The 24,459-nt window shown below is 47.2% G+C and overlaps 1 protein-coding gene across 1 annotated transcript in view; it reads right to left on the bottom strand.

Annotated features, from left to right (window-relative positions):
- The window catches only part of MRPS27 (mitochondrial ribosomal protein S27), a 69,575-nt gene extending 47,635 nt beyond the window's left edge, over positions 1-21,940 (bottom strand). Inside the window, exons 1-3 of the mRNA XM_038765907.1 lie at positions 21,865-21,940; positions 9,167-9,237; positions 6,318-6,376 (exon numbers count right to left, since the gene is read on the bottom strand). Of these exons, the coding sequence (XP_038621835.1) occupies positions 6,318-6,376; positions 9,167-9,237; positions 21,865-21,868 (134 nt within the window). The 5' untranslated portion in view covers positions 21,869-21,940. The remainder of the gene's footprint in view (positions 1-6,317; positions 6,377-9,166; positions 9,238-21,864) is intronic.
- Positions 21,941-24,459: the final 2,519 nt, after the last annotated feature.

The following is a 24,459-nucleotide window of genomic DNA, read 5'->3' as shown; positions in this document are numbered from 1 at the left end:
CTTTCGCAGCTTCAACTACCACCTCTCACCACCCAAATCTGTCTCACCTACCCTAACCTAACTCCTTCTTTGCAATCTTACATTTCCACCTGCCTCCGAAACATCTCCACAAGGATGTCCCACCAGGATCTCAAGATCAATATGTCCAAAACTCAACTCCTCATTTCCCCCCCAAAATCCTTTCCTGCTCCTAAGTTCCCCATCACAGATGACTTTCCCCATCACATTTTCCACCTCGACTCCAAGCCCATTACTGAGATATTACCCTGCTTCACTCCTCTCTCTTTCGACCCCTATCCTCAGTCGGTCACCAGATTCTACTGGTTCTTTCTCCACATTTCCAGGACCTACTCTTCCTCTCCATCCACGCGGCCACCACTCTGATCAAAACACTTCTCATACCCCTGCTGTCTACCGCATCGGCCTGCTGGTTGACCTCCCGGTCTCCAGTCGTTTCCCTCCATTTCCTGGGTTATTTACCTAACACCTCATTCCGCACGGGTTTTCCACTCTTCAAAAAACATCCAATGGTTGGTTGCCCATCCATCTCTACATCACGCAGAAGCTCCTGACCACTGGCTTTAAAGAACTCGATCGGCGCTTACCCACTCTCTCCTTCCACCGCACCCCCAATCTGCACACTCGTTCTTGATCAAGCTAACCTTGTTCTTGCCTCTCCCGCCAAATATCTTGCTCCCTCCCCTGCCTTTGACAACCAGCAGAACACTGCTCATCCCCAGTGGCCCTTCTGAAATCACATATCCTCTATTTTATTCCTCATCTCCCCGCTCTGCTTTCTCCCCAACTGCCATTTCCATGTCCCCTAAGCACCTGGGTTCCCCCTCCCCACCCATGCCCCATAGCACTTATGAACACTTTATTCTCTACCACATGCTCCTCCCTATAATTTATTTTAGTGTTCATCTCTCCAAGTATTTTACAAACTCCTTCCTTTGGTACCCTCCAAACTGCCTAGGCCACGGCTCTGCACACAGTAGGCACTCAATGAATATGACTGATTGATCACAGAGAAGAACAGACACCCTAAGAGATTCAGGGTCCGGAGGGAGCAATACCCAAAGGCCCGTTAAACATCCCCATAAACCAGTAGCAGCGAAGGTTACCATTTCCTTTTATGGCCCTGAAACGTAAACTGTCCGTGCACTTGCTGAAGAGAACCGCTTCTAAGTGTAATGATCCTGCAACGAAAGTGTAATAATGCCGCAACCATCTCACAAACACACACACCCCCCTTCCCCTGGGCCTGTGGTCCGGCCTGGCCCTCCCTTCCTCTTCTTCCAACACGCTGCAGAGGGGCTGGTAGTTGGGTTATCGAGCTATTCTTCTCAGGAATTTGGTGCCTTTTGTCAGGCAGCCCTGCCAGACAAAGGTACAGGTCTGCCCATTTTACAGATGAGGTAACCGAGGCCCAGAGAAGTGACCTGCCCAAGGTCACACAGCAGAAAAGTAGCAGAGCCGGGATTAGAACCCAGGTTCTTCTGACTCCTAGGCCTGTGTTCTAGCCATTAAACCATCTTGCTTCTCACATAGAGCCACATCTTCACTTTCATTCAACTTACAGGTGAAAAATGTGATAATACAAGATGAGCTATCAATTCAGATTACTGACACTTTGCCTCCAAATGGAGCAACTTCAATTTCATGCATCTCTACACGGCCACGGTCCTGAAATGACTGAAGACTGTGCATGAGAATTATGAGGACATCATGCGTAAACGACTTCCGTCGCTTTGCAATCGCGGCCCACGGATGCAGGAATCAGGCAGTAACACCGGGCTTGTCATCCACAGGGAAACGCGGGAAAGGATGGCTTTTGCAGGGGCTTGAATCGATGCCTTCGATTGGGCAAGGATTTATCTCCTGGAATTGAGAAACGAGAACCTGCTGGTGAAGAGGGGCTTTGGGTTTGCTTGTATCAGGAGACCAGCTGGGTGGCAAAAGTTCGGGACACGGAGTCCAGGAGCCCTGGATCCTAGTCCCAGTCCTGCACTTAACCTCCAAGGAGGTAGAGATCATCGGCCATTACTCTTTGGCTGGGGTGTTGTCGAGCTAAACGAGCTCTCAGGAGGCTCGGGGCTCTATAAATCTGAATTATTGGTATTGCAGGATGTGGGCTTTTACTGTTCCTTCAGTTTCTCAAGGGCCTTGTGGACAAAGCATGGGTCTGGGAGTAAGAGGACCTGGGTTTTAATCCTGGCTCTGCCCCTTGTCTGCTGTGTGACCTTGGGTAAGTCACTTCACTGGGCCTCAGGTACCTCACCTGTAAAATGGGGACTAAGACTGTGAGCCCCCGTTAGGACAGGGACTGTGTACAAGCCAATTACCTTATCTCTACCCCAGGAGTTAGAACAGTGCCTGACACAGCGCTTTTTAACAAATACCACTACTATTATTACTGTTATTGTTAGAGGCTAGTATCTCTCGGGTGAAGGGATTCTGTAGGGACTTGGCCCACTAAAAGGACTTCCACCCTGCCACGGGCTGATGCCAAATGTGGAGCGGTACCACCAAATCCAGCGCTTCCTCCTCCTTTGCAGCTTCGTTCCGCTCATCCGCTGCTGTTTGCCAAGGCCGCCCCAGACGTTCGGCAGAGGGGGTGTATTTTGTGGTTGAGGCAAGAAAGGGCCAGGGGAGGTCAACTTGACTGCAGCAAAATGTCCCCATCCAATCTACAGGGACCAGGGGCCTTAAGAGGAGTAGACCCCTCCCACCCCCCCAAGCTCTAGAATAGAGAGCTGAATTTCCAGTTTCCAAGCAGGGTGGGTGGACAGCGGGGCAAGTTCAATGTGTCCTCTTGGTCCCCAGCCCAGCCCTGGCGCTGAGTTGGAATCCCCTCAGAGGGTGGGAGGGCAGTAAGGGAAGGGAGCCTGCCTTAAAGGGGGCAAATACATGGTCACGGCATTGCAAAGCCCACGGAGACAGCCTGGGGTCTAGAAATAGCCCCCGGCTTGGGGAGGAAAAGTGGAGACAGGGGAGGCTAGGCAAGCTCGGCCTCGGGGGGAGGGAGGGCACTTTGCAAAATCTTACCCTCCACCTGGCAGGTGCGTACAGCCATGCTGGTGGCTACGATTTAAAACTGCTGCTAGTTGCTCCCTGCTGCTACTACTAACAAAGTGGTGAAGACAGAATTGGATCCTAAAACACATCTCACTGCTGCCATTATTAAAAGTGCCTCGGTTTATTATGGGTTTCTTTTTTTTTATCATTTTTTAGTCTACTTTGAGAATGAGCACTCTATTTCTCTGAAATACCCACCTAGGGCGCCAATCCTGGCTCTCCACTTCCCGACTGTGTGACCTTGGACAAGTCACTTAATTTTTCTGTGTCTCAGTTTCCTCATTTCTAAAATGGGAATTGAATACCTGTTCTCCTGATTATCTTATGCCTACCCACACACTTTGTACAATGCTTGGCACATAGTGGCACTTAAGTACCACAATTATTGTTATTTTATTATTATTATTATTACTAAACCCACCCACATTAATATCAAACCTGGGCTAATCTGATCCAGAGTAATTTGCCCCAGGCCAAACTCTGCAGTTGCCCATAGCACTTATCTATTTATGCTCATCCTTATCACTTGTCTCAGTTTTGATTGTTGTCTGTCTCTCCCTTCTAGGCTGCGAGCCCGCTGTTGGGTAGGGACCGTCTCTATATGTTGCCACCTTGTACTTCCCAAGCGCTTAGTACAGTGCTCTGCACACAATAAGCGCTCAATAAATACGATTGAATAAATGAATGAATGACTGAACATTCTATTTATTCCACCCCAGTCCACTGCTTCCACTATTTTCATAACTGTCTCCCCCATTAGTATGTAAGTTCCTCAAAGGCAGGGAATGTCTCTCTTGCTTCCTTTGTAATTCCCAACAGTGCACTGTGCCCAGTGGGTGTTCAATAAATACCATTATTACTACTACTACTAGTGCTTTGCATACTTCTCCAAATGTTCATAAAAGAAGAAAACTGATATTTCCTGGAGTTAGAACACCAAAGGGTAAAATGTGAGTGCATAATACCAGTGGCTTCAATTAGAACTGAATTTATGATGGAGTTCTAGGAGTTGGAAAGGATTTTAGACTGTGAGCCCACTGTTGTGTAGGGACTGTCTCTATACGTTGCCAATTTGTACTTCCCAAGCGCTTAGTACAGTGCTCTGCACACAGTAAGTGCTCAATAAATACGATTGATGATGATTTTAAATTATGCAACAGAAAGGGTTGTGGGGGGCTCTCAGGGAAGAGTGTGAGGGCAACAGGCCATCGGCTCTGAGTTTAGAACCAGGGCTGCCCTTGTTCTGGTTGGGGAGGCCGTTCTCGCTTATGGAAAAACCAACAAACCAGAAAATGCTGCTCCTGAGAAACAAGGACAGAAGATCCACTGGCAGGTGTCAGGGGCTTCCAGAAGCTCCACGCTGGAGAACGCCAAGCTCGGACTTGTCAGACTACAGATTTAAAGGCTTGGAAAACGGGGCGGGCTGTCCATCAGCTCTGTCCCTCTTAGGAAGCGGCAGCTCTCTAGACCCACTACTCTTCTGAGCGACTGAATGCCGCTCTCCACTACTCTGCCTCGCCCACCCTCTTCATCAAGCCTGGAACTCCCTCCCAGACCAAATCCACCAGACTGCAGTTTGTCCTGTTTTATAAAATCCCACCTCCTTCCAGAAGCCTTCCCTGCCTCCCACCCGCTTAAATTCCAACAGCCGCCCTTGGCACTTGCCCAATTATTCCCATTCTCCGTACGTTATATTCATATTTAATTGCCCATTCAATGATCTATCCTGATATTTCATTCTGCCATATTGGTTCTGTCTGTCGGATGATTGTTCTTCCTAACTGATCCCACTATTTGTAACTACTATGTCTACTTTCCCCTGTAGACCGAATAATTTTTCAAAAAAAAAAAAGTCCAGTCCATGTCCCTTCAACTCCTCCAGAACCTCCAGTGATTGCCTATCTAACTCTGTGTCGAACAAAAACCACTTACCATCAGCTTTAAGGCAATCAGCTCTCTCCATTCTAACATACCTTGATTTTCTACTACAACCCAAACCACATAGTTTGCTCCTCTAATGCCCACCTATTCAGTGTTCCTCAATCTCGCCTATTTCACTTCCAACCCCTTGCCCCTATGGCCTGAAACTTCATAACTGACAGACCACCACTCTCCCCACCTTCAAAGCCTTACTAAAATCACATCTCCTCCATTCATTCATTCAGTCGCATTTATTGAGTGCTGTGTGCAAGGCACTGTACTAAGCACTTGGGAAGTACAAGTTGGCAACATATAGAGACGGTCCCTACCCAACAGTAGGCTTACAGTCTAGAAGGTCTTCCCTGACTAAGCCCTCATTTTCCCTACTCTCTCTCCCTTCTGCACTGCCTCTGCACGTAGATCTGTACTCCTTAATCAAATGATATTCACCTTACCCTCAGCCCCACCGCACTTATGTGCACATCTGTAATTTATTTATACATATTAATAATGTCTACCTCCCCCTCTAGACTGTAAGCTCGTTTTGGGCATGGAATGGTAACAATGATGGTATTTGTTAAGTGCTTACTAAGTGCCAAGCACTGTTCTAAGCTGTGTCTGTTATACTGTACTCTCCCAAGTGCTTAGTAGCACGCAATAAGCACTCAACAAATATGACTAATTCCGTGGTATTGTTCCCTACGAATCGCTTAATACAGCACTCTGCACACAGCTGGAGCTCAATAAATGCCACCGATTAGACCTTAAACTCTGTGGGCAGGGAATATGTCTATTGTTTCTACTGCACTTTCCCAACTGCTCAGTAATGTGCTTTGCATTCAGTAGGGGATCAATAAATGCCATTACTGTTACTATTACTACCACCACCACCGCTGTTGCTGCTACTACTATAATAAACTAAACTTCTATCACAGCAGAACTGGTTCTTGGGTGAAAAGTGTTCCTTCGAAATGGCAAAATGAAAACAAGGGGCTGCGAGGGTGCTGAATACCTTGGTCATGGATGAAATCATCTTCTTCTGGGTAGGGAGAGGCTTGCTGTTGTTCGTATCCCAAGCTTATGCCCCGGGATTTTGGAATGGCTGGGGATTCCATCTTTACAATTCCCTGCTCGAGGGGACGGAGCAGTTGCGTCCTTTGCTGAGCCACCCCCTGCCACCCTCTTCTGTCCCCAATAAAACGCTCATTAAGTAAACTGGCTGGCGAGGGCTTGCGGCAAAAATACCAGTGGCTTTCGAAGTGCCAAGCCAAGTGCTCAGACGGTTGTGAGGGTCAAAGCAAGAGAAAAGGAAATCTTACTTGTAAAGGTAATACTCGGCATGGTCTATCTCTTCTCGGGAGGAAATATTGTCCACAACCTGGTTAAGAAAAGGCAAACCCTTTATTAAGACAAATCCCGTGGCAGGACAGATTTTGCACTGTAAAGAGAGAAGGAGCGTGGCCTGGTGCACAAAGCCCGGGCCAGGGAATAAGAAAGATCTGGATTCTAATCCTGGCTCTGCCACTTGTCTGCCGTGTGACTTTGGGAAAGTCGCTTCACTTCTCTGTGCCTCAGCTACCTCGTCTGTGAAATACGAATGAAGACTGTGAGTCTCATGTGGGACAGGGACTATGTCTAACCTGATTCCCTTGTATCTATCCCAGTGCTTAGTACAGTGCCTGGCAAAGAGCAAGCACTTAAATACCCCATATTTATACATATGTATATATGTATTTTTTAAGGAGCTTCGGGTAAAACAGAGGGAAACTATGACTACAAGGTTTGTGGCCCAGTGGAAAGAGCCCGGGCTTTGGAGTCAGAGGTCATGGGTTCAAATCCCAGCTCTGCCAACTGTCGGCTGTGTGACTTTGGGCAAGTCACTTAACTTCTCTGTGCCTGAGTTACCTCATCTGTAAAAATGGGGATTAAGACTGTGAGCCCCACCGTGGGACCACCTGATCACCTTGTAACCTCCCCAGAGCTTAGAACAGTGCTTTGCACAAAGTAAGCGCTTAATAAATGCCATTATTATTAGTAGTAGTAGTACAGACTTTTGAAGGAAACCCCCAACTGCCTAATTCCATTTGAATAACATGGTTGTGTAGAAAACTTTTCCCACAGACTTCCATGTGCAAGTGTATTATATAAAGGTCCGGCCACTCCACCGGTTGGTTTTTGAAGCAGCCTGGCTCAGTGGAAAGAGCTTGGCTTGGGAGTCAGAGGTCATGGGTTCGAATCCCGGCTCCGCCACTTGTCAGCTGTGTGACCTTGGGCAAGCCACTTCTCTGTGCCTCAGTTACATCATCTGTAAAATGGGGATTAAGACTGTGAGCCCTACGTGGGACAACCTGATCACCCTGTATCCCCCCCAGAGCTTAGAATAGTGCTCTGCACATAGTAAGTGCTTAACCAATACCATCATTATTATTATTAATAAGCGCTTACTATGTGCCAGGCACTGTTATAAGGGCAGGGGTAGATAAAAACAGTGCGGCGCTGGGCCATGCCTCACCCCTTGTACCTAGGCATATACAGTGCTCTGCACACAGTAAGCGCTCAATAAATACGATTGAATGAATGAATATATTCACCTGTCTCCATGTTTTGTTTTGCTGTCTGTCTCCCCCTTCTAGACTGTGAGCCTGTTGTTGGGGAGGGACCGTCTCCACATGTTGCTGACTTGGACTTCCCAAGCGCTTAGTACAGTGCTCTGCATGCAGTAAGCACTCAATAAATACTATTGAATGAACGAATGAATATTCCCTTTCCTCAACACCTACATAAGAATACAGAGGCAGTAGCCTAACTGGATTTCTTTAGCTGGTCCACCCGTCTCCCATAAGCCCAAATGAGACATGTGATGGCCACCTCGGCCCACAGTAAGCACTCAATAAAAACTACTGTTTGATGGCCCCACGAGCGTTTAGTCCATTGCTCTGCACACAGCATCTACAGAAGTGGTGTGGCCCGGTGAATACAGCACGGGCCCAGAAGCCCAAAGGATCAGGGTTCTAATCCCAGCTCTTCCACTTGTCTGCTGTGTGACCCTGGGTACGACACTTTGCTTCTCTGTGCCTCTGTTACCTCATCTGTCAAATGGGGATTAAGAATGTGAGCCCCACGTGGGACATGGGCTGTGTCCAACCTGATTAGCTTGTATCTACTGTAGTGCTTAGTACAGTGCTTGTCATACAGTAAGCACTTAAATACCGTTAACAAGAAAAAAAAAGACCGATGGCCCTAGAAAGATGCCAGTCAACTGGTGACCAGAGGGCTCAGGAAGGGGATGTAGCAATGCCGGCCACTTCTGTACCAAACCTAAAACCACTTTAAAAATTCTTGTTTCCCTTGCCTGTCATTTTTACCCTTAAAATGGGCTTTTAATGGGCATCTGGCACTCCCATTTGGCTCTAGAGGAACACGGCCCCAGCCCCGGCAGGGCATCTCAGCACGAGTGGCTCGGGAGATTTCACTCACGGATGAACTATTGTTCATACCCAGAACTATTTGTTCTGACGACTGGACACCTGTCCATATGTTTTGTTGTCTGCTCCCCCTTCTAGACAGTGAGCCCGTTGCTGGGTAGGGACCATCTCTATATGTTGCCAGCTTGTACTTCCTAAGCGCTTAGAACAGTGCTCTGAACACAGTAAGCGCTCAATAAATACGACTGAATGAATGAATGATGAACCGAGCCTGGGAGAACTTAACTGAACACTGACTGCCTGAAAGAATCCCCGAGTCCCGTTTCTGTCCCAAAAAGTTGGACTCTCCAGCTTGTGGTCAAACTATGTGCCAGCGTGCCCAGACGTGGGATCAGTTCCTAAGTGCCTTAATAGTAATAATTGTGGTATTTGTTAAGCGCTTACTCTGTGCCAGGCACTGTACTGAGTGCTGGGGGCTGATACAAGATAATCGGGTTGGACACGGCCCTGTCCCACACGGGGCTCACAGCCTCAATTCCCACTTTACAGATGACTTAACTGATGCCCAGAGAAGCGAAGTGACCTCCCCAAGGTTGCGCAGCAAGCCAGCGGCGAGGCCAGGATTAGAACTCAGGTCCTTCTGGCTCCCAGGCGCTTTCCATTAGGCAACACTGCTTCCCTTTTGCACCAGGTGTGTGTGTGTTTGTGTGTGTCGGGGGGGGAGAGAACATGACACTCCTTACCCTGGATATGGTCAGAGAACTGACGGGCAGCTTCTTTTCGTACGTCCTTTCCATCAAGGCAATCAGCTCTGCTGTAAAAAACAATCATCATCATCATCATCATCAATCATATTTATTGAGCGCTTACTGTGTGCAGAGCACTGTACTAAGCGCTTGGGAAGTACAAATTGGCAACATATAGAGCCAGTCCCTACCCAACAGTGGGCTCACAGTCTAAACCAATACAACCAAGTACCCATGATTAATTCAAAGTTACCTTGCTTAGAAAATATATGCAGCACAGCAAGAGGTATTAAAAAAAACAGATATTTTGCACGCTACCCTACAAAAACAGTTCTTGGCTCTCAATCAAAACAGCCCATATTACCCCCATGGTATTTTTATTCTAGGAAAAGAGAAGGAAGGAACACTAGCAAGGAGAGTTTTTCAAAAGATTTTCTTCCCATGTTATTAAAAAAGTCCTGCAATTGGAGAGTCATCTGAATAAAATACCTGGGAGATGTCCTGATGGCTTTCGGCCAGAGCAGGAGGCGAAGATCCGCACCCCCTCCCCCTCTCCCCAGGTCTGCTCCTTTCAAAGTAACATCAGCAGGAGAAACTGGCACCTCTGTGACTATCACCTTTCACCCCAGGATCTGAAAGTGCCTCCCAAGCATCAAATCGCTAATCCTCTCGACCTCCCCGGGGGAGTTGGCTGGTGGCAAATTACACTGGCTTTAGGAGGCAACAACCCAATTCATCTAGCCATTTTTTTCCTACTTCCCCAAATTTACAGCCGCTTCTCCGCGATGACTCCCAGCCTCACTACCCCAAAAGCTAAAGTGGAAAATAAGAAATTCAGCTTTTGAGGGCCATTGGAGGATGGGATTGAAGGCTCTGGGCAGTACCAAAGCTCTCTCCTCAAGTCTTAAGTGTGACACTGTACTGACGGTGTCAAATTCTTTTCACATCAGAGATTCTTGCTTAGTGAGGAGAGTGGGCAATGTCACCCAGCTTTACTAAAGTCATGTACATGAAAGAGATACCCAGGGAACTTAAAAAAAAAACAAAAAACGCTGCCCAAATTGAAATGGTAACTATGCCCTATGACGTGCAATTCTTTTCAAAAGGTCTGAATTAGATAAACGTGATGGTTCTTGGCTGAGTGACTTTCATAACTAAGGTGGCCACTCTGGGCCCTCCAGGATATTGAGCCACGTGTGTCACAGCAGAAAAACACTTGACGTGATGGTGCTTTAGGTTCCATTTTGAGGTGAAACACAGAGTTTGTCTGGACCCAGAGCAAGCCTCGGCAGGACGGGGGGCTACCAAGTTTATCTAACTCAGACCTTAAGAAAAGAACTGCATATGTCATAGGGCATAGTTACCATTTCAATTTGGGCAGCGTTCCTTCCAACTTGCTCCAGAACCACGCACTGCGGTCAGCACTAACACGAGCGCCATATGTGAGTTAAGGAACTCGGGGTCAGGAGGGAGGCAGAGGAGGTCTGAATGCCAAGCTATCCTCCTTGACTTCCCTGCCTCCTATCTCTCCCCACTCCACCCATACTTCACTCTGCTGCCCAGATCGTTTTTCTACAAAAACCATCAGCCCATGTTTCTCCACTCAAGAAACTCCAGTGATTGCCCAGCCACCTCCGCATCAAACAGAAACTCTTTTCCATCGGCTTTAAAGCAGTCAATCACCTTGCCCCCTCCTACCTCACCTTGCTACTCTCCTACAACCCAGCCTACATACTTCTCTCCTCTAAGGCTAACCTCAATCTTGTCTATATCACTGCCGACCTCCCTTTGGCCTGAAACACCCTCCCTCCTCGTATCCAAGGGACAATTACTCTCTTCCCCCTTCACCGCCTTAATGAAGGCATATCTCCTCCAAGAGGCCTTCCCTAAGCACTCTTTTCCTTTTCTCCCATTCCTGCGTCACTCAGCCTTGTTCCCGTTATTCATCCCCACTCCCAGCCCCACAGTACTTATGTACATATCTGTAATTTTATTTATATTAATGTCTGTCTCCCCCTCTAGACTGTAAGCTAGACCCTGTCCTCTCCTGAACTTTCCCGTCACCGCAGACGGCACAACCGTCCTTCCGGTCTCACAAGCCCGTAAACTTGGTGTCATCCTTGACTCCGCTCCCTCATTCAACTCACACATCCAATCCGTCACCAAATCCTGCTGGTCTCACCTTCACAACATCGCCAAGAACCGCCCTTTCCTCTCCATCCAAACCGCTACCACATTAGTACAATCAGTCATCCTATCCCGACTGGATTACTGCAACAGCCTCTTTCTGATCTCCCAACCTCCTGCCTCTCTTCACTTCAGTCCATACTTCTCTCCGCTGCCCCGGATTATCTTCCTACAGAAACATTCAGGGCATGTCACCCCTCTCCTCAAAAATCTCCAGTGGTTGCTTAGCAACCACTCCGTATCAAAGAAAAACTTCTCACTATTGGCTTTAAAGCTCTCCATCACCTTGCCCCTTCTTACCTCACCTCCCTTCTCCCCTTCTACATCCCAGCCCACACATTCCGCTCCTCTGGTGCTAACCTTCTCACTGTACCTCGATCTCTCCTGTCTCGCTGCTGACCCCTGGTCCACGTCCAACCTTTGGCCTGGAATGCCCACCCTCCTCAAATCCGCCAAAAAAATCACTCTTTCCCACTTCAGAGCCCTACTGAAGGCACAACTCCTCCAAGAGGCCTCCCCAGACTAAGCCCCCTCTTCCTCAGTTCCCCCTCCCTTCACCTAGACTCGCTCCCACTGCTCTTTCCGCCCCATAGCACTTAGGTATATATGTATATATCTATAATTCTATGTATTTATATTGATGCCTGTTCACTTGTTTTGACAATTATCTCTCCACCTCTAGACTGTAAGTCCACTGTGGGCAGGGATTGTCTTTCTTTTTGCTGTACTGTACTTTCCAAGCACTTAGTAATAATGATAATAATGATGGTATTTGTTAAGGGCTTACTATGTGCAAAGCACTGTTCTAAGCAATGGGGAGACTACAAGGTGATCAGGTTGTCCCACGGGGGGCTCACACAATTTTAATCCCCATTTTACAGATGAGGTCACTGAGGCCCAGAGAAGTTAGGTGACTTGCCCAGAGTCAACCGCCAGCTGGCAGTTGGCGGAGCCAGGATTTGAACCCATGACCTCTGATTTCAAAGCCCGTGCTCTTTCCACTGAGCCACGCTGCTTAGTGCTCAGTAAATACAGTTGACGGATTGAACGCAAAAATTCCACACATTAAGCCCCTTGGGCTGGATTTGTCCCAAATGGTAACGGAGCAGTTGGAAACCAGACCGACGGTCACCCTACTGGAAGCTTCCACCTGCAAAGCCACCGCCAACAACGGTGGAACAAGGCTGCCCTTTAGCGCGGCACCAATGGTCACACGAGCTTGAGGCAAGCCAGAGAAAGGTTTGCTTCTCAATCGAATGGCAGTACGGAGCCATTCATTCATTCATTCAATCGTAGTTATTGAGCGCTTACTGTGGGCAGAGCACTGTACTAAGCGCTTGGGAAGTACAAGTTGGCAACATCTAGAGACGGTTTAGAGAGGCCTTCTGCGAGCATCGCCCTCCTACTCTGCCCTTCCGGGAGGCCAGTGGCCACTGTGGCACCGACAGCTGTGGCCCGTCTGGACGGGAAAAGTGGGTTAGTTGCTACTCACTGGATTCCTCGGATTCGTGACCCCCCAACCTCGAAAGATCAGAAACGCAAGGACCAAAGAGGAAAATGTAATGTTTTCAATAAAAGCATTTTAAATGTATCTGCCTATAACCACCTTTGACACTTAAAGCCAACTCTACATCAATCAATGGGACTTACTGAGCGCTTACTGTGTGCAGAACACTGTACTAAGTGCCTGAGAGGGTATAATACGACAGAGTTGGTAGACTCGCTCCCTGGCTACAACAAGCTCAGAGGAAATTTCTATGGATAAATTTAAAGTATCATGAGAGAACCTGATACTTTAAATTTATCCATAACGCCTCCGTAATAATAATGATGGCATTTATTAAGCCCTTACTATGTGCAAAGCACTGTTCTAAGCGCTGGGTACTAGATACTGGGTACCTCTAGGCCAGCTCGGTGCTGCTAAGAGAAACCTTTCAGCGTATTTACTATCCTGAAAGCACTAAATACTGTCCCCCCCCCGAAAAAGCTGATGAAATCCAGCAATTAGACAGAATCTTACTCCCTAATTTAAAGATTTGGCTTCTCACCAGCCTACCCAACACTTGCACTGAAAAACAATCCCGATTTAGAGGAATCTTAATTAGAAATAGTGATTTTTCTTTCAGGCGTCGCACTCCGTTTACGGAGAACATTGTGTGGGAGGAGAGATTTCTTGCGGATTCTAGCAGAATACGGACAGGGGCAATGAAGACAGGGTACAGACGGGGGAGGAGGGGGCTTCTGGAGCACACGGGAGTTTGATGAACTCCCAAGATTCCCAGAAAATGAATTCCTGTCATTCATTTAAGCTAAAACAGAAGTCTTAATGTTCTGGACTTCCTGAAACTATATACAGTCCTCTACACTGTAATCTCACTGCCGGCAGGGAACGTGTCTACCAACTCCGTTGTACTGTACTCACCCAAGTACTTAGTGCAGTGTTCTGCACACAGTAAGTGCTCAATAAATACCACTAATTGAGTCAGAGGGACCTGGGTTCTAATCCCAGCTCTGCCAACTGCTTGCTGTGTGACCTTGGGCAAGTCGCTTCACTTCTCTGCGCCTCAGTTTCCTCAACTGTAAAATGTGGATTCACTGTCTGTTCGCCCTCTTACTCAGACTGTGAACTCCATGCGGGGCAGGGACTGTGTCTGGCCTAATTAACTTGTACCCACCCCAGCGCTTACAACAGTGTTTGGCACATAGTAAAAGCACTGAACAAATACCACTAATAAAGAAAAAATACTTTGACGGGAATGAAGAAGCAATAATTCTATTTATTCTGACGATTTTGACACCTGTCTACATGTTTTGTTTTGTTGTCTGTCTCCCCCTTCTAGACTGTGAGCCCGTTGTTGGGTAAGGACCATCTATATATGTTACCAACTTGTACTTCCCAAGTGCTTAGTACAGTGCTCTGCACCCAGGAAGCGCTCAATAAATACGATTGAATGAATGAATGAATGTACTGTACGTGCTTCCTGGCACATCTATCCGTCTGTCAAAAATATTAACTGACCATCGTTAGAGTGCACAGCAAGGGTGCCTCCAAACGCAGGCACAGATTCTGCCCTCAAGAACTTTACAACAGATGAAATCAGGGCCACACACTCATGAGAGATTACAATCTAGGCTTGCGGCTGACGGAAATACAAAATCTCGCAAAACTTTTCAGTTTTCTTCTTTTCCAAATAAAAAACTGGCCAGGATCCGTTTCCCGATCCCAAAGCTTTTCAGTTTTCTTCTTTTCCGAATAAAAACTGGCCAGGATCTGTTTCCCAAAACACTGGCAGACAAAGCAACACGGGCCCAGAGAGAGAGGGAGGGAGCAACTAATACGTAAAGCCAAACTGGAAACACCGGGCTTTGTTTAAGAAGCTTTAAAACCAACACACACACACAAACCCCATGAAGAAAAATTAGGGAGCAGGCGTGTTTCTGGTGAGTAGCGAGCCCCACCCAGGCCCAGGCACCAGAACTACCAGCCTCCGGAACGGTCGGCAGATGGGAGTTGCGAAGCCTTGAGGAGGAACAGATGTCCCGGAGATGCAAATAGCGAACTGACAGAAGTTGGGCAGGCTCCATCCAGCCGCCGCTCCTCAACAGCCCGACTCGAGAAATGAACCCATCCTGGCGGAGAGACTTCACACTAGACGTGGGGCTCAGCTCCCGGCCGACGGCAAGTGTGGCCACGGAGCCAGTGGGCTCCGCTTCACGACCAAATGGAGGAATTGGGACGGGACACCTGTTCCCCGAGACGGGTGGACTCCCCCCAGGGCTACCTGTACCTATCTATTCTATTTATTAGTATGTTTGGTTTTGTTCTCTGTCTCCCCCTTTTAGACTGTGAGCCCACTATTGGGTAGGGACTGTCTCCATATGTTGCCAACTTGGGCTTCCCAAGTGCTTAGAACAGTGCTCTGCACACAGTAAGCGCTCAATAAATACGACTGATTGATCAATTGTTGGTCAGGGTGGCGTGGAGGGGATGGGGAGACGGGGAAGGGCAGGGGACACTGTGGGATGGCGAGGGGTGAGTCCAAACACATTTCCTTCAGGGTGTTGGCATTCTGCGGGAAGGGCACGTTGTGGGAAAGGCAGAGGAGGTAAAGGGGAGGTGGTTTCAGAGGGACGAGAGTAAGTGGGAATGAATGGCTTCCGAGGAAAAGGGGAAAATCTTCTACGAGATGGAAGCTGTTGTCCCCTCCAATAGGACTCCCCCTCTAAGAAGCAGTGTGGCCTACTGGCTGGTGCACAGACCTGAGGGTCAGAAGGACCTGTGTTCTAATCCCAACCCCACCACTTGTCTGCTGTGTGACTTTGGGCAAGTCACTTCATTTCTCTGTGCCTCAGGTTTTTTTTATGGTATTTATTAAGCGCTTACTATATGCAAAGCACTGCTCTAAGCGCTGGGGGATACAAGGTGATGAGGTTGCCCCATGTGGGGCTCACAGTCTTAATCCCCATTTTACAGATGAGGTAACTGAGGCGCAGAGAAGTTAAGTGACTTGCCCAAGGTCACACAGCTGAGAAGTGGCAGAGCCGGCATTTGAACCCATGACCTCTGACTCCCAAGCCTGGGCTCTTTTCACTGAGCCACACTGCTTCTCAGTTCCCTCTAAAATGGGGATTTATACCGTGATACCCATGGGAACAGGGACTGTGTCCAACCCGGTTTGCTTGTATCCACTCCAACGGTTAGTACAGTGCCTGGCGTATAGTAAGCACTTATTCATTCATTCATTCAATCGTGTTTATTGAGCGCTTAATGTATGCAAAACACTGTATTAAGCACTTGGGAGAGTACTCTGTTGTTATTATTATTATGGGCCCTTCAGCATTCACAAACCACTATTCGGGACGTTCTTCAAGCCCTTACGTTCAATGTTCTGCATACAGTAGGAGCTCAATAAACACAACTGATAGGATTCCTATCCTAGATTCCTACCTCTGGCCCGGAATGCCCACCCTCCTCAAATCCATCAAAAGATCACAATTTCCCCCTTCAAAGCCCTACTGAAGGCTCACCTCCTCCAAGAGGCCTTCCCCTCCCATCCGCATCACCTCAACTCACTCCCTTTCCTCTCCCCCCACCCCACAGGCTTATGTATTTATGTATATACGTATAATTCTATTTATTTATATTGATGCCTGTATACTTGTTTCGATAAGCATGTATCTATAATTTTATCTATTTATCTTGAGGCCAGTTTATTTGCCCTTGACTTGTCAGCTGTGTGACTTTGGGCAAGTCACTTCACTTCTCTGTGCCTCAGTTACCTCATCTGAAAATGGGGATTAAGACTGTGAGCCCCACGTGGGACAACCTGATTACCTTGTATCTCCCCCAGCGCTTAGAACAGTGCTTGGCACATAGTAAGTGCCTAACAAATACCAAAACTACTATTAAAATTATTATAGGAACAGAAGACGGGACTCTTAAGTTTTTCTGGCTGAGGGGCTGCGATTTAAATGTGGCCTGCTGGCCAACACCCCGGTGGCTTGTGATGGCCTTCTTGACAACAGAAGGCATCACTCAATTCCTACTGGATTGATTCCCTTCCCTGATGGCGCTGTGCATCGCCCCAGGGGCATCTGTCAGATGGGGCCTGGCCCGGTGGGGCGCGGGGCGGTTAATTCATTCATTCATTCCTTCAATCGTATTTATTGAGCACTTACTGTGTGCACAGCACTGGACTGAGCGCTTGGGAAGTCCAAGTCGGTAACATATAGAGACGGTCCCTACCCAACAACGGGCTCACAGTCTAGAAGGGGGAGACAGACAACACAACAAAACGTGTAGACAGGTGTCAAAATCGTCAGAACAAATAGAATTAAAGCTATATGCACATCATTAACAAAATAAATAGTAAATATGTACAAGCAAAATAGTCATAAATGTGTACAAATAGATATACAGGTGCTGTGGGGAGGGGAAGAAGGTAGGACGGGGGGGGATGGGGTAGGGACCGTCTCTATATGTTGCCGACTTGTACTTCCCAAGCGCTTAGTACAGTGCTCTGCACACAGTAAGCGCTCAATAAATACGATTGAATGAATGGGGAGGAGGAGAGGAAAAAGGGGGCTCAGTCTAGGAAGGCCTCCTGGAGGAGGTGAGGTCTCAGTAGGGCTTTGAGGGGAGGAAGAGATGTGTGGAGGGAGGGCATTCCAGGCCAGGGGAAGGACGTGGGCCGGGGGTCGACGGCGGGACAGGCGAGAACGAGTCTTGGTGAGGAGATTAGAGGCAGAGGAGTGGAGGGGGTGGGCTGGGCTGGAGAAGGACAGAAGGGAGGTGAGGTAGGAGGGGGCGAGGGGATGGACAGCCTTGAAGCCGAGGTGTGAGGTTAATCCGGCCCACTGGCCAGACTGTGAGGGCAAGGCGCGGCAGCCCAAATCAGAACACAGACAGAGCACCTCAGCGGCAAGGCAGGCGGACTGAAAAAACAGATTCCACCCCCACACGCGACAAGCCACCCTGCCCTCTTCCCCCACTCCACTGAGGATGGGGTGAGCGACTGCCTCACCGCTCACCCTCTCCTCGCCACCCAATCGGCGGCGCCTCATCCGGTGCCTCCCGGCTGTCTGGGTGGCAGCACCCAATCGCAGCGTGCCACACGCCGGGCGCATCCCTCCCCTGCAGCCAGGCATCCTCACAAAAGACCTGCGCCAAAAGCGTCCGGCCCGCACCACGGTGGCTACTGCGTGGACCGTACTGCCATCTGCTGTTCCAATAAGCCGGCCGGAATCTGGCCTTCCGGAATTTTCCAAAACCCCGTGGGCTAACCCAAGACCTTGGGATGGACGGGTGCTCCAGAGGGCTTGACCGCCTGCTAAGAGCTGTGTCTACTTTTGATGACTCCAGCGATCCAGCGAAGGGAAGTCACGCCCGTCAAAACTGGAAAACTACGCAGGGCCCAAGGAAACGGTCACTGGGGAAAAACCCCGAACACGCTGCGTTTTGCGCTTTTTTTCTGCTTTCTAGGGAGGATATCCCAGGAGGGGGAAGAAAAAAGGGGGCTCTTTCTTTCATATAAAAGAACTTAATAATGAAATGTAGAGGATTTTGAAGGGAGACGTAGGGCAGTGTTGTCAGGCTGGAGAGTCAGGGGTCAACAGACTACTTGAGGCTAATTGCCAACCCCTCCTCCCCCCCGCCCTCCAGTGTGCAGAAATTTGATAAGATTTACAAAATTCACTTAGCTCCCACTGACCTGTTCCAATTTCCTCCCCCTCTTTCCTCTCCCGCGGCTAATAGCGCCGACTTCTGCTAAACAGAATAGCTTCGAGACTCCTCTCCCGGCTCCCAACGCTCATGTACTCATTATCACAAGAATCAAACAAAAGGGGAAACTAGAAAGGAGAAATAGGACCAACTCAATTTCCTTTTACTTCACTGCCTGATTTTCATTAGGCCTGCTGTCTGGTTCCTCTTAAGAGGCAGAAACCGGGGGGCCACTGCTTATTTTCACGGCCGGGGTTTGCGGCTTTGGCAAGTCTTGCTGCATCAGGTTATATTCCCACCAGAATGAGGACAAAAATCCCTACAGAATGGTGGTAAGTTCCCTCCCGCACTGATACGTGGAAAGGAAGAATAGGACGGTTGCACGATGCCTTTTCCGAACCTGCGGTTGTCAGAGAAAGAGAAAAGCGGTGGGATCTCCCCGTTGAGCTGAGCTCACAAGAGATGCCAGGCTAACTCGCAGTCTCTAACTTGTAGATCCGTCCACTCAATCAATCAATCGTATTTATTGAGCGCTTACTGTGTCAGAGCACTGTACTAAGCGCTTGGGAAGTACAAGTTTCCTAAGATTGGAATCATCACATAAATGAATGTTAATGCCTCAGTGATTTGTCATGTTATTAATAAAAGATTTGATTCTTCAGGAATTTGATCTCCTGCTGGGCAAGAGAACATTACAAGGCCCTGCTGAGAGCTCACCTCCTCCAGGAGGCCTTCCCAGACTGAGCCCCTTCCTTCCTCTCCCCCTTGTCCCCCTTTCCATTCCCCCCATCTTACCTCCTTCCCTTCCCCACAGCACATGTATATATGTATATGTTTGTACATATTTATTACTCTATTTATTTATTTGTACATATCTATCCTATTTATTTTATTTTGTTAGTATGTTTGGTTTTGTTCTCTGTCTCCCCCTTTTAGACTGTGAGCCCACTGTTGGGTAGGGACTGTCTCTATATGTTGCCAATTTGTACTTCCCAAGCGCTTAGTACAGTGCTCTGCACATAGTAAGCGCTCAATAAATACGATTGATGATGATGATGAAGTTGGCAACACATAGAGACAGTCCCTACCCAACAGTGGGCTCACAGTCTAAAAGGGGGAGACAGAGAACAAAACCAAACATACTCCAAAAGGGGCTGGTCTCCACGGTTATCTGAGCCGGACTCCCAACCTTGCCGGCACTCTCACAAGTCCTGAGATTCCAATCGTGGTCAAAAAGACCCAAAATAATACTAATAATACTAATAATAATAATGATGGCATTTATTAAGCGCTTACTATGTGCAAAGCACTGTTCTAAGCACTGAGAAGGTTACAAGGTGATCAGGTTGTCCCTTGGGGGGCTCACAGTCAATCCCCATTTTACAGATGAGGTCACTGAGGCCCAGAGAAGCAAAGTGACTTGCCCAAAGTCACACAGCTGACAACTGGAAGAGCCGGAATTTGAACCCATGACCTCTGACTCCAAAGCCCGGGCTCTTTCCACTGGGCCCCACTGTTGGGTAGGGACTGTCTCTATATGTTGCCAGCTTGTACTTCCCAAGCGCTTAGTACAGGGCTCTGCACACAGTAAGCGCTCAATAAATACGATTGATTGATTGGGCATCTTTCCCAGGGCTTAGATCAGTGCTTGGCACATAGTATGCACTTAAATACCATCATTATTATTATTATTCCCTCCCCCGAGCCTCTCCCCAGGTTAAACAGCGGAACAAAGGCTGACTGGCCCAAAACTCTCAACTCCCGGCTCTGACAACCAACTACCACCCTTGTGGAATTAACACAGAAAGTGCGAGGACTGACTTTATTGGTTTTGGCTGGGAGTAGAGAACACTCAATAGATACGGTCCTGACCCTCAAAGAGCTTAAACTTTCATTAACACAACATGCTAAATGTCGCAAGAAGGATGGGGGAGAGAGAGGAGGAGTCATCTATGCCATCAGAAGCCATCAGAAGCAGTGTGGCTAAATGGAAAGAGCAAGGGCTTTGGAGTCAGAGGCCATGGATTCAAATCCCGGCTCCGCCAATTGTCAGCTGTGTGACTTCTCTGTGCCTCAGTTACCTCATCTGTAAAATGGCGATTAAGGCTGTGAGCCCCCCGTGGGACAACCTGATCACCTTGTAACCTCCCCAGTGCTTAGAACAGTGCTTTGCACATAGTAAGCGTTTAATAAATGCCATTATTATTATTATTATTATGCCAGGATGAATATACACAGAGGTATATCAAACAGTCCAGTCAGATTGAAGTGGATCTATTCTTTCCTCTCAAGCTTAGTACACAGAAGAAATACATTTCAATCAACCAATGGTATCAGTTCCTTCCCCTCCCCATCCCCCCCCCGCCTTACCTCCTTCCCCTCCCCACAGCACCTGTACATATGCATATATGTTTGTACGTATTTATCACTCTATTTATATATTTTATTTGTACAATTTATCCTATTTATTTTATTTTCTTAATATGTTTTGTTCTCTTGTCTGTCTCCCCCTTCTAGACTATGAGCCCACTGTTGGGTAGGGACCGTCTCCATATGTTGCCAACTTGTACTTCCCAAGCGCTCAGTACAGTGCTCTGCACACAGTAAGCGCTCAATAAATACGATTGAATGAATGAATGAATCAGTTGAGCACTTACTGTGGGCAGAACACTGTACTAAGCACTTGAGAAAATACATAAAACAGACTCGGTAACCCTGTAGGACCTGTAGTCGCGGCAGCGGCACAGTAAGTGCTAAATAAATACTGTTCCTAAAGAAATACTATTACTATTATTCCAGCGCTGGGGTAAAGAAATTGAAAATCCTGGAGACAAGGGTTTTCTGCAAGAGCTGGCTCAGCACTAGCTCAATAAATGCTCAGCAGAGGAGGTCACCGAGACACAGTGCGCAACAATTCAATTAATGGCAAATACCAGGTTACAGAGGATGATGCCTCCCAAGAGCTGAAAATATATTTCCTTTAGTAGATGGATGGCAAGGTAGAAAAAGGTCATAAAGGCCACAAAAGACAAAAAGGGGAAAAACAGCATGGGAAAGAAAGCAATTATGAAATAAAATGAGAATCAGGGGAAATACAGAGAAATCAAAAGCACGGCTAAACACGGCTACGTTGGCTAGCAACAAGGATGATTTGAATGCGAAATACTCGTTTATTTGGCTCATGATTTAACCACTGCCACACACGAAAAGTTCACTTGGAGCTATTTTACTGTGCAATCAGCAACAGCTCATCATCAGTCCAGGAAAAAGAAGGATCTTTACCTACCCATATCACAATGCTCCTTTTCTCTAGCCTCCCATTTCTGGCTGTCCACATAAGCTGCAGAGAGTAGGCATCTTTTACCTGAAGAAGAAACAGATTCCAAGTGAGCCCGACTGGTTTACACAAGCGGGGCTGATTGGAAAAGTTTTATTTCACCAACGGTTTTATTTCCACCGATAAAATTAAATGGTACCAAGAACTCTTTTGGTGGATGTTGGGAAACCGTACCATAACCATTCATTTTGTCTACATATGATTTATTACAAGATGGATGGAACAAAAGATGAAATTTCTCCTCTAATAACTCCTGGTCAGAAAGTGATTCATTGGGGCTTCTTCTAAGTGGGCCCAAACATTTATCCTGGGGAAAAAAAACTGAATTACAATAATAATAATAATGGCATTTGTTAAGCTCTTGGAGCATAGGCCTGGAAAGCAGGAGACTTATGTTCTAACTTAGGTTCTGCCACTTGCCTGCTGAGTGACCTTGGGCAAGTCACTTAACTTCTCCATGCCTTAGTTTCCTCATCTGTAAAATGGGGGGGAATGTACTTCCTCCTTAGACACTGGGCCTCATAGGAAACAAGGACTAGGATTGATCTGATTGGATGCTATCTAGTCTAGCACTTAGCACAGTGCTTGCCATAGGGTAAGCACTAAAACATCACAATAATAATAATAATTAATATTATTAACCAGGCAGTCCCTTATGCAACAGGAACTATGTCCACTCGGATACCGTTTTATTTGCTAAAAGGTTTAGAGCAGTGCTTAGCACATAATAAGTTCTTCACAAATACCATCTGGGTTATTAGTTAGCCCACACAGCACTTCCCATAGATGTAAATGAGACATAGGGAGGTTCACAGATTAACCCAAAGCCACGAAGCAACCTAATGACAAAGCTAGAAGTAGTAGCAGCAGCATTTATTGAATGCCCACTTAATGTGGTGCACTGTACTAAGCACTTGGGAAGTACATGTTCCCTGCTCACAAGGAGCTTGCACACTAATGGGGGAGACCAAGACATTAACAATAATGTCAATATCATTAATATTATAATTAATTATATAATTAATTAATAATACATAATAATATATAATATTATTATTAATATTATTACTATGTCGTCAATAATAAATTATATATGTATGTATATGTAGTATATATAAAATATAATATATAATGCATATATTATATATAATTTATATATAGCACTACACATTTACATGTAAATATACAATATAAATATATTTTTATATAACTATATATAGCAGTATATACATTTCTAGGAAATTAATCAGGGAAACCTTGTTGGAAGAGGCAGGATTTGGGGAAGGACTTGAATGTGGGAGGACCTTGGGAGTCAAAGGTCACGGATTCTAATCTCAGCTCCGCCACTTGTCAGCTGTGTCACTTCTCTGGGCCTCAGTTGCCTCCTCTGTAAAATGGGGGTTAAGACTGTGAGCCCCCCATGGGACCGTTTGAAGACCTTGTATCTCCCCTCCGAGCTCCGAACAGTGCTCGGCACATAATAAGCACTTAACAAAACCCATCATCATTATTATGATTATTAAGCAGAGAAGCAGCATGGCTTAGTGGGAAGAGCCCAGGTTTGGGAGTCAAAGGTCATGGGTTCTAATCCCTGCTCTGCCACTTGTCAGCTGTGTGACTTTGGGCAAGCACTTCACTTCTTATTCGTAAAATGGGGGTAAAAAAAAATGGCATTTATTAAGAACTTACTATGTGCAAAGCACTGTTCTAAGTGCTGGGGAGGTTACAAGGTCATCAGGTTGTCCCACGGGGGGGCTCACGGTCTTAATCCTCATTGTACAGATGAGGTAACTGAGGCCCAGAGAAGTGAAGCGACTTGCCCAAAGTCACACAGCTGACAATTGGCGGAGCCGGGATTTGAACCCACGACCTCTGACTCCAAAGCCCACGCTCTTTCCATTGAGCCACGCGGTTAAGACTGTGAGCCCCACGTGTGACAGCCTGAAGACCCTGTATCTCCCCCAGCGCTTAGAACAGTGTTCAGCACATAGTAAGGACTTAACAAATGCCCTTGTTATTATTAAAATGGGGATGAAGACTGTGAGCCCCACGTGGGACAACCTGATCACCTTGTATTCCCTCCCCAGTGCTTAGAACAGTGCTTGGCACAGAGTAAGCGCTTAACAAATGCCATTATTATTATTAATAATCCCCATTTTAATAATGATGGCATTTGTTAATTGCTTACTGTGTCAAGCACTGTTCTAAGCGCTGGGGGTGGGGGGAATACAAGGTGATCAGGTTGTCCCCCGTGGGGCTCACAGTCTTCATCCCCATTTTACAGGTGAGGGAACTGAGGCCCGGAGAAGTAAAGTGACTTGCCCAAGGTCACACAGCTGACAATTGGCAGAGCTGGGATTAGAACCCATGTCCTGTGACTCCCAAACCCGGGCTCTTTCCACTGAGCCATGCTGCTTCCCTTGTAACAACCTGATTACCTTGTATCTCCCCCAGCGCTTAGCACAGTGCTCGGCACATAGTAAGCACTTAACAAATACCATTATTACCATTATTATTTGCCCGGGCGGGGAGAGTCACCCTGAG

The sequence above is a fragment of the Tachyglossus aculeatus genome, chromosome 23, assembly GCF_015852505.1.
Source record: "Tachyglossus aculeatus isolate mTacAcu1 chromosome 23, mTacAcu1.pri, whole genome shotgun sequence".
Lineage (NCBI taxonomy): Eukaryota > Metazoa > Chordata > Mammalia > Monotremata > Tachyglossidae > Tachyglossus > Tachyglossus aculeatus.
This window is presented reverse-complemented; position numbering and strand designations above follow the sequence as displayed.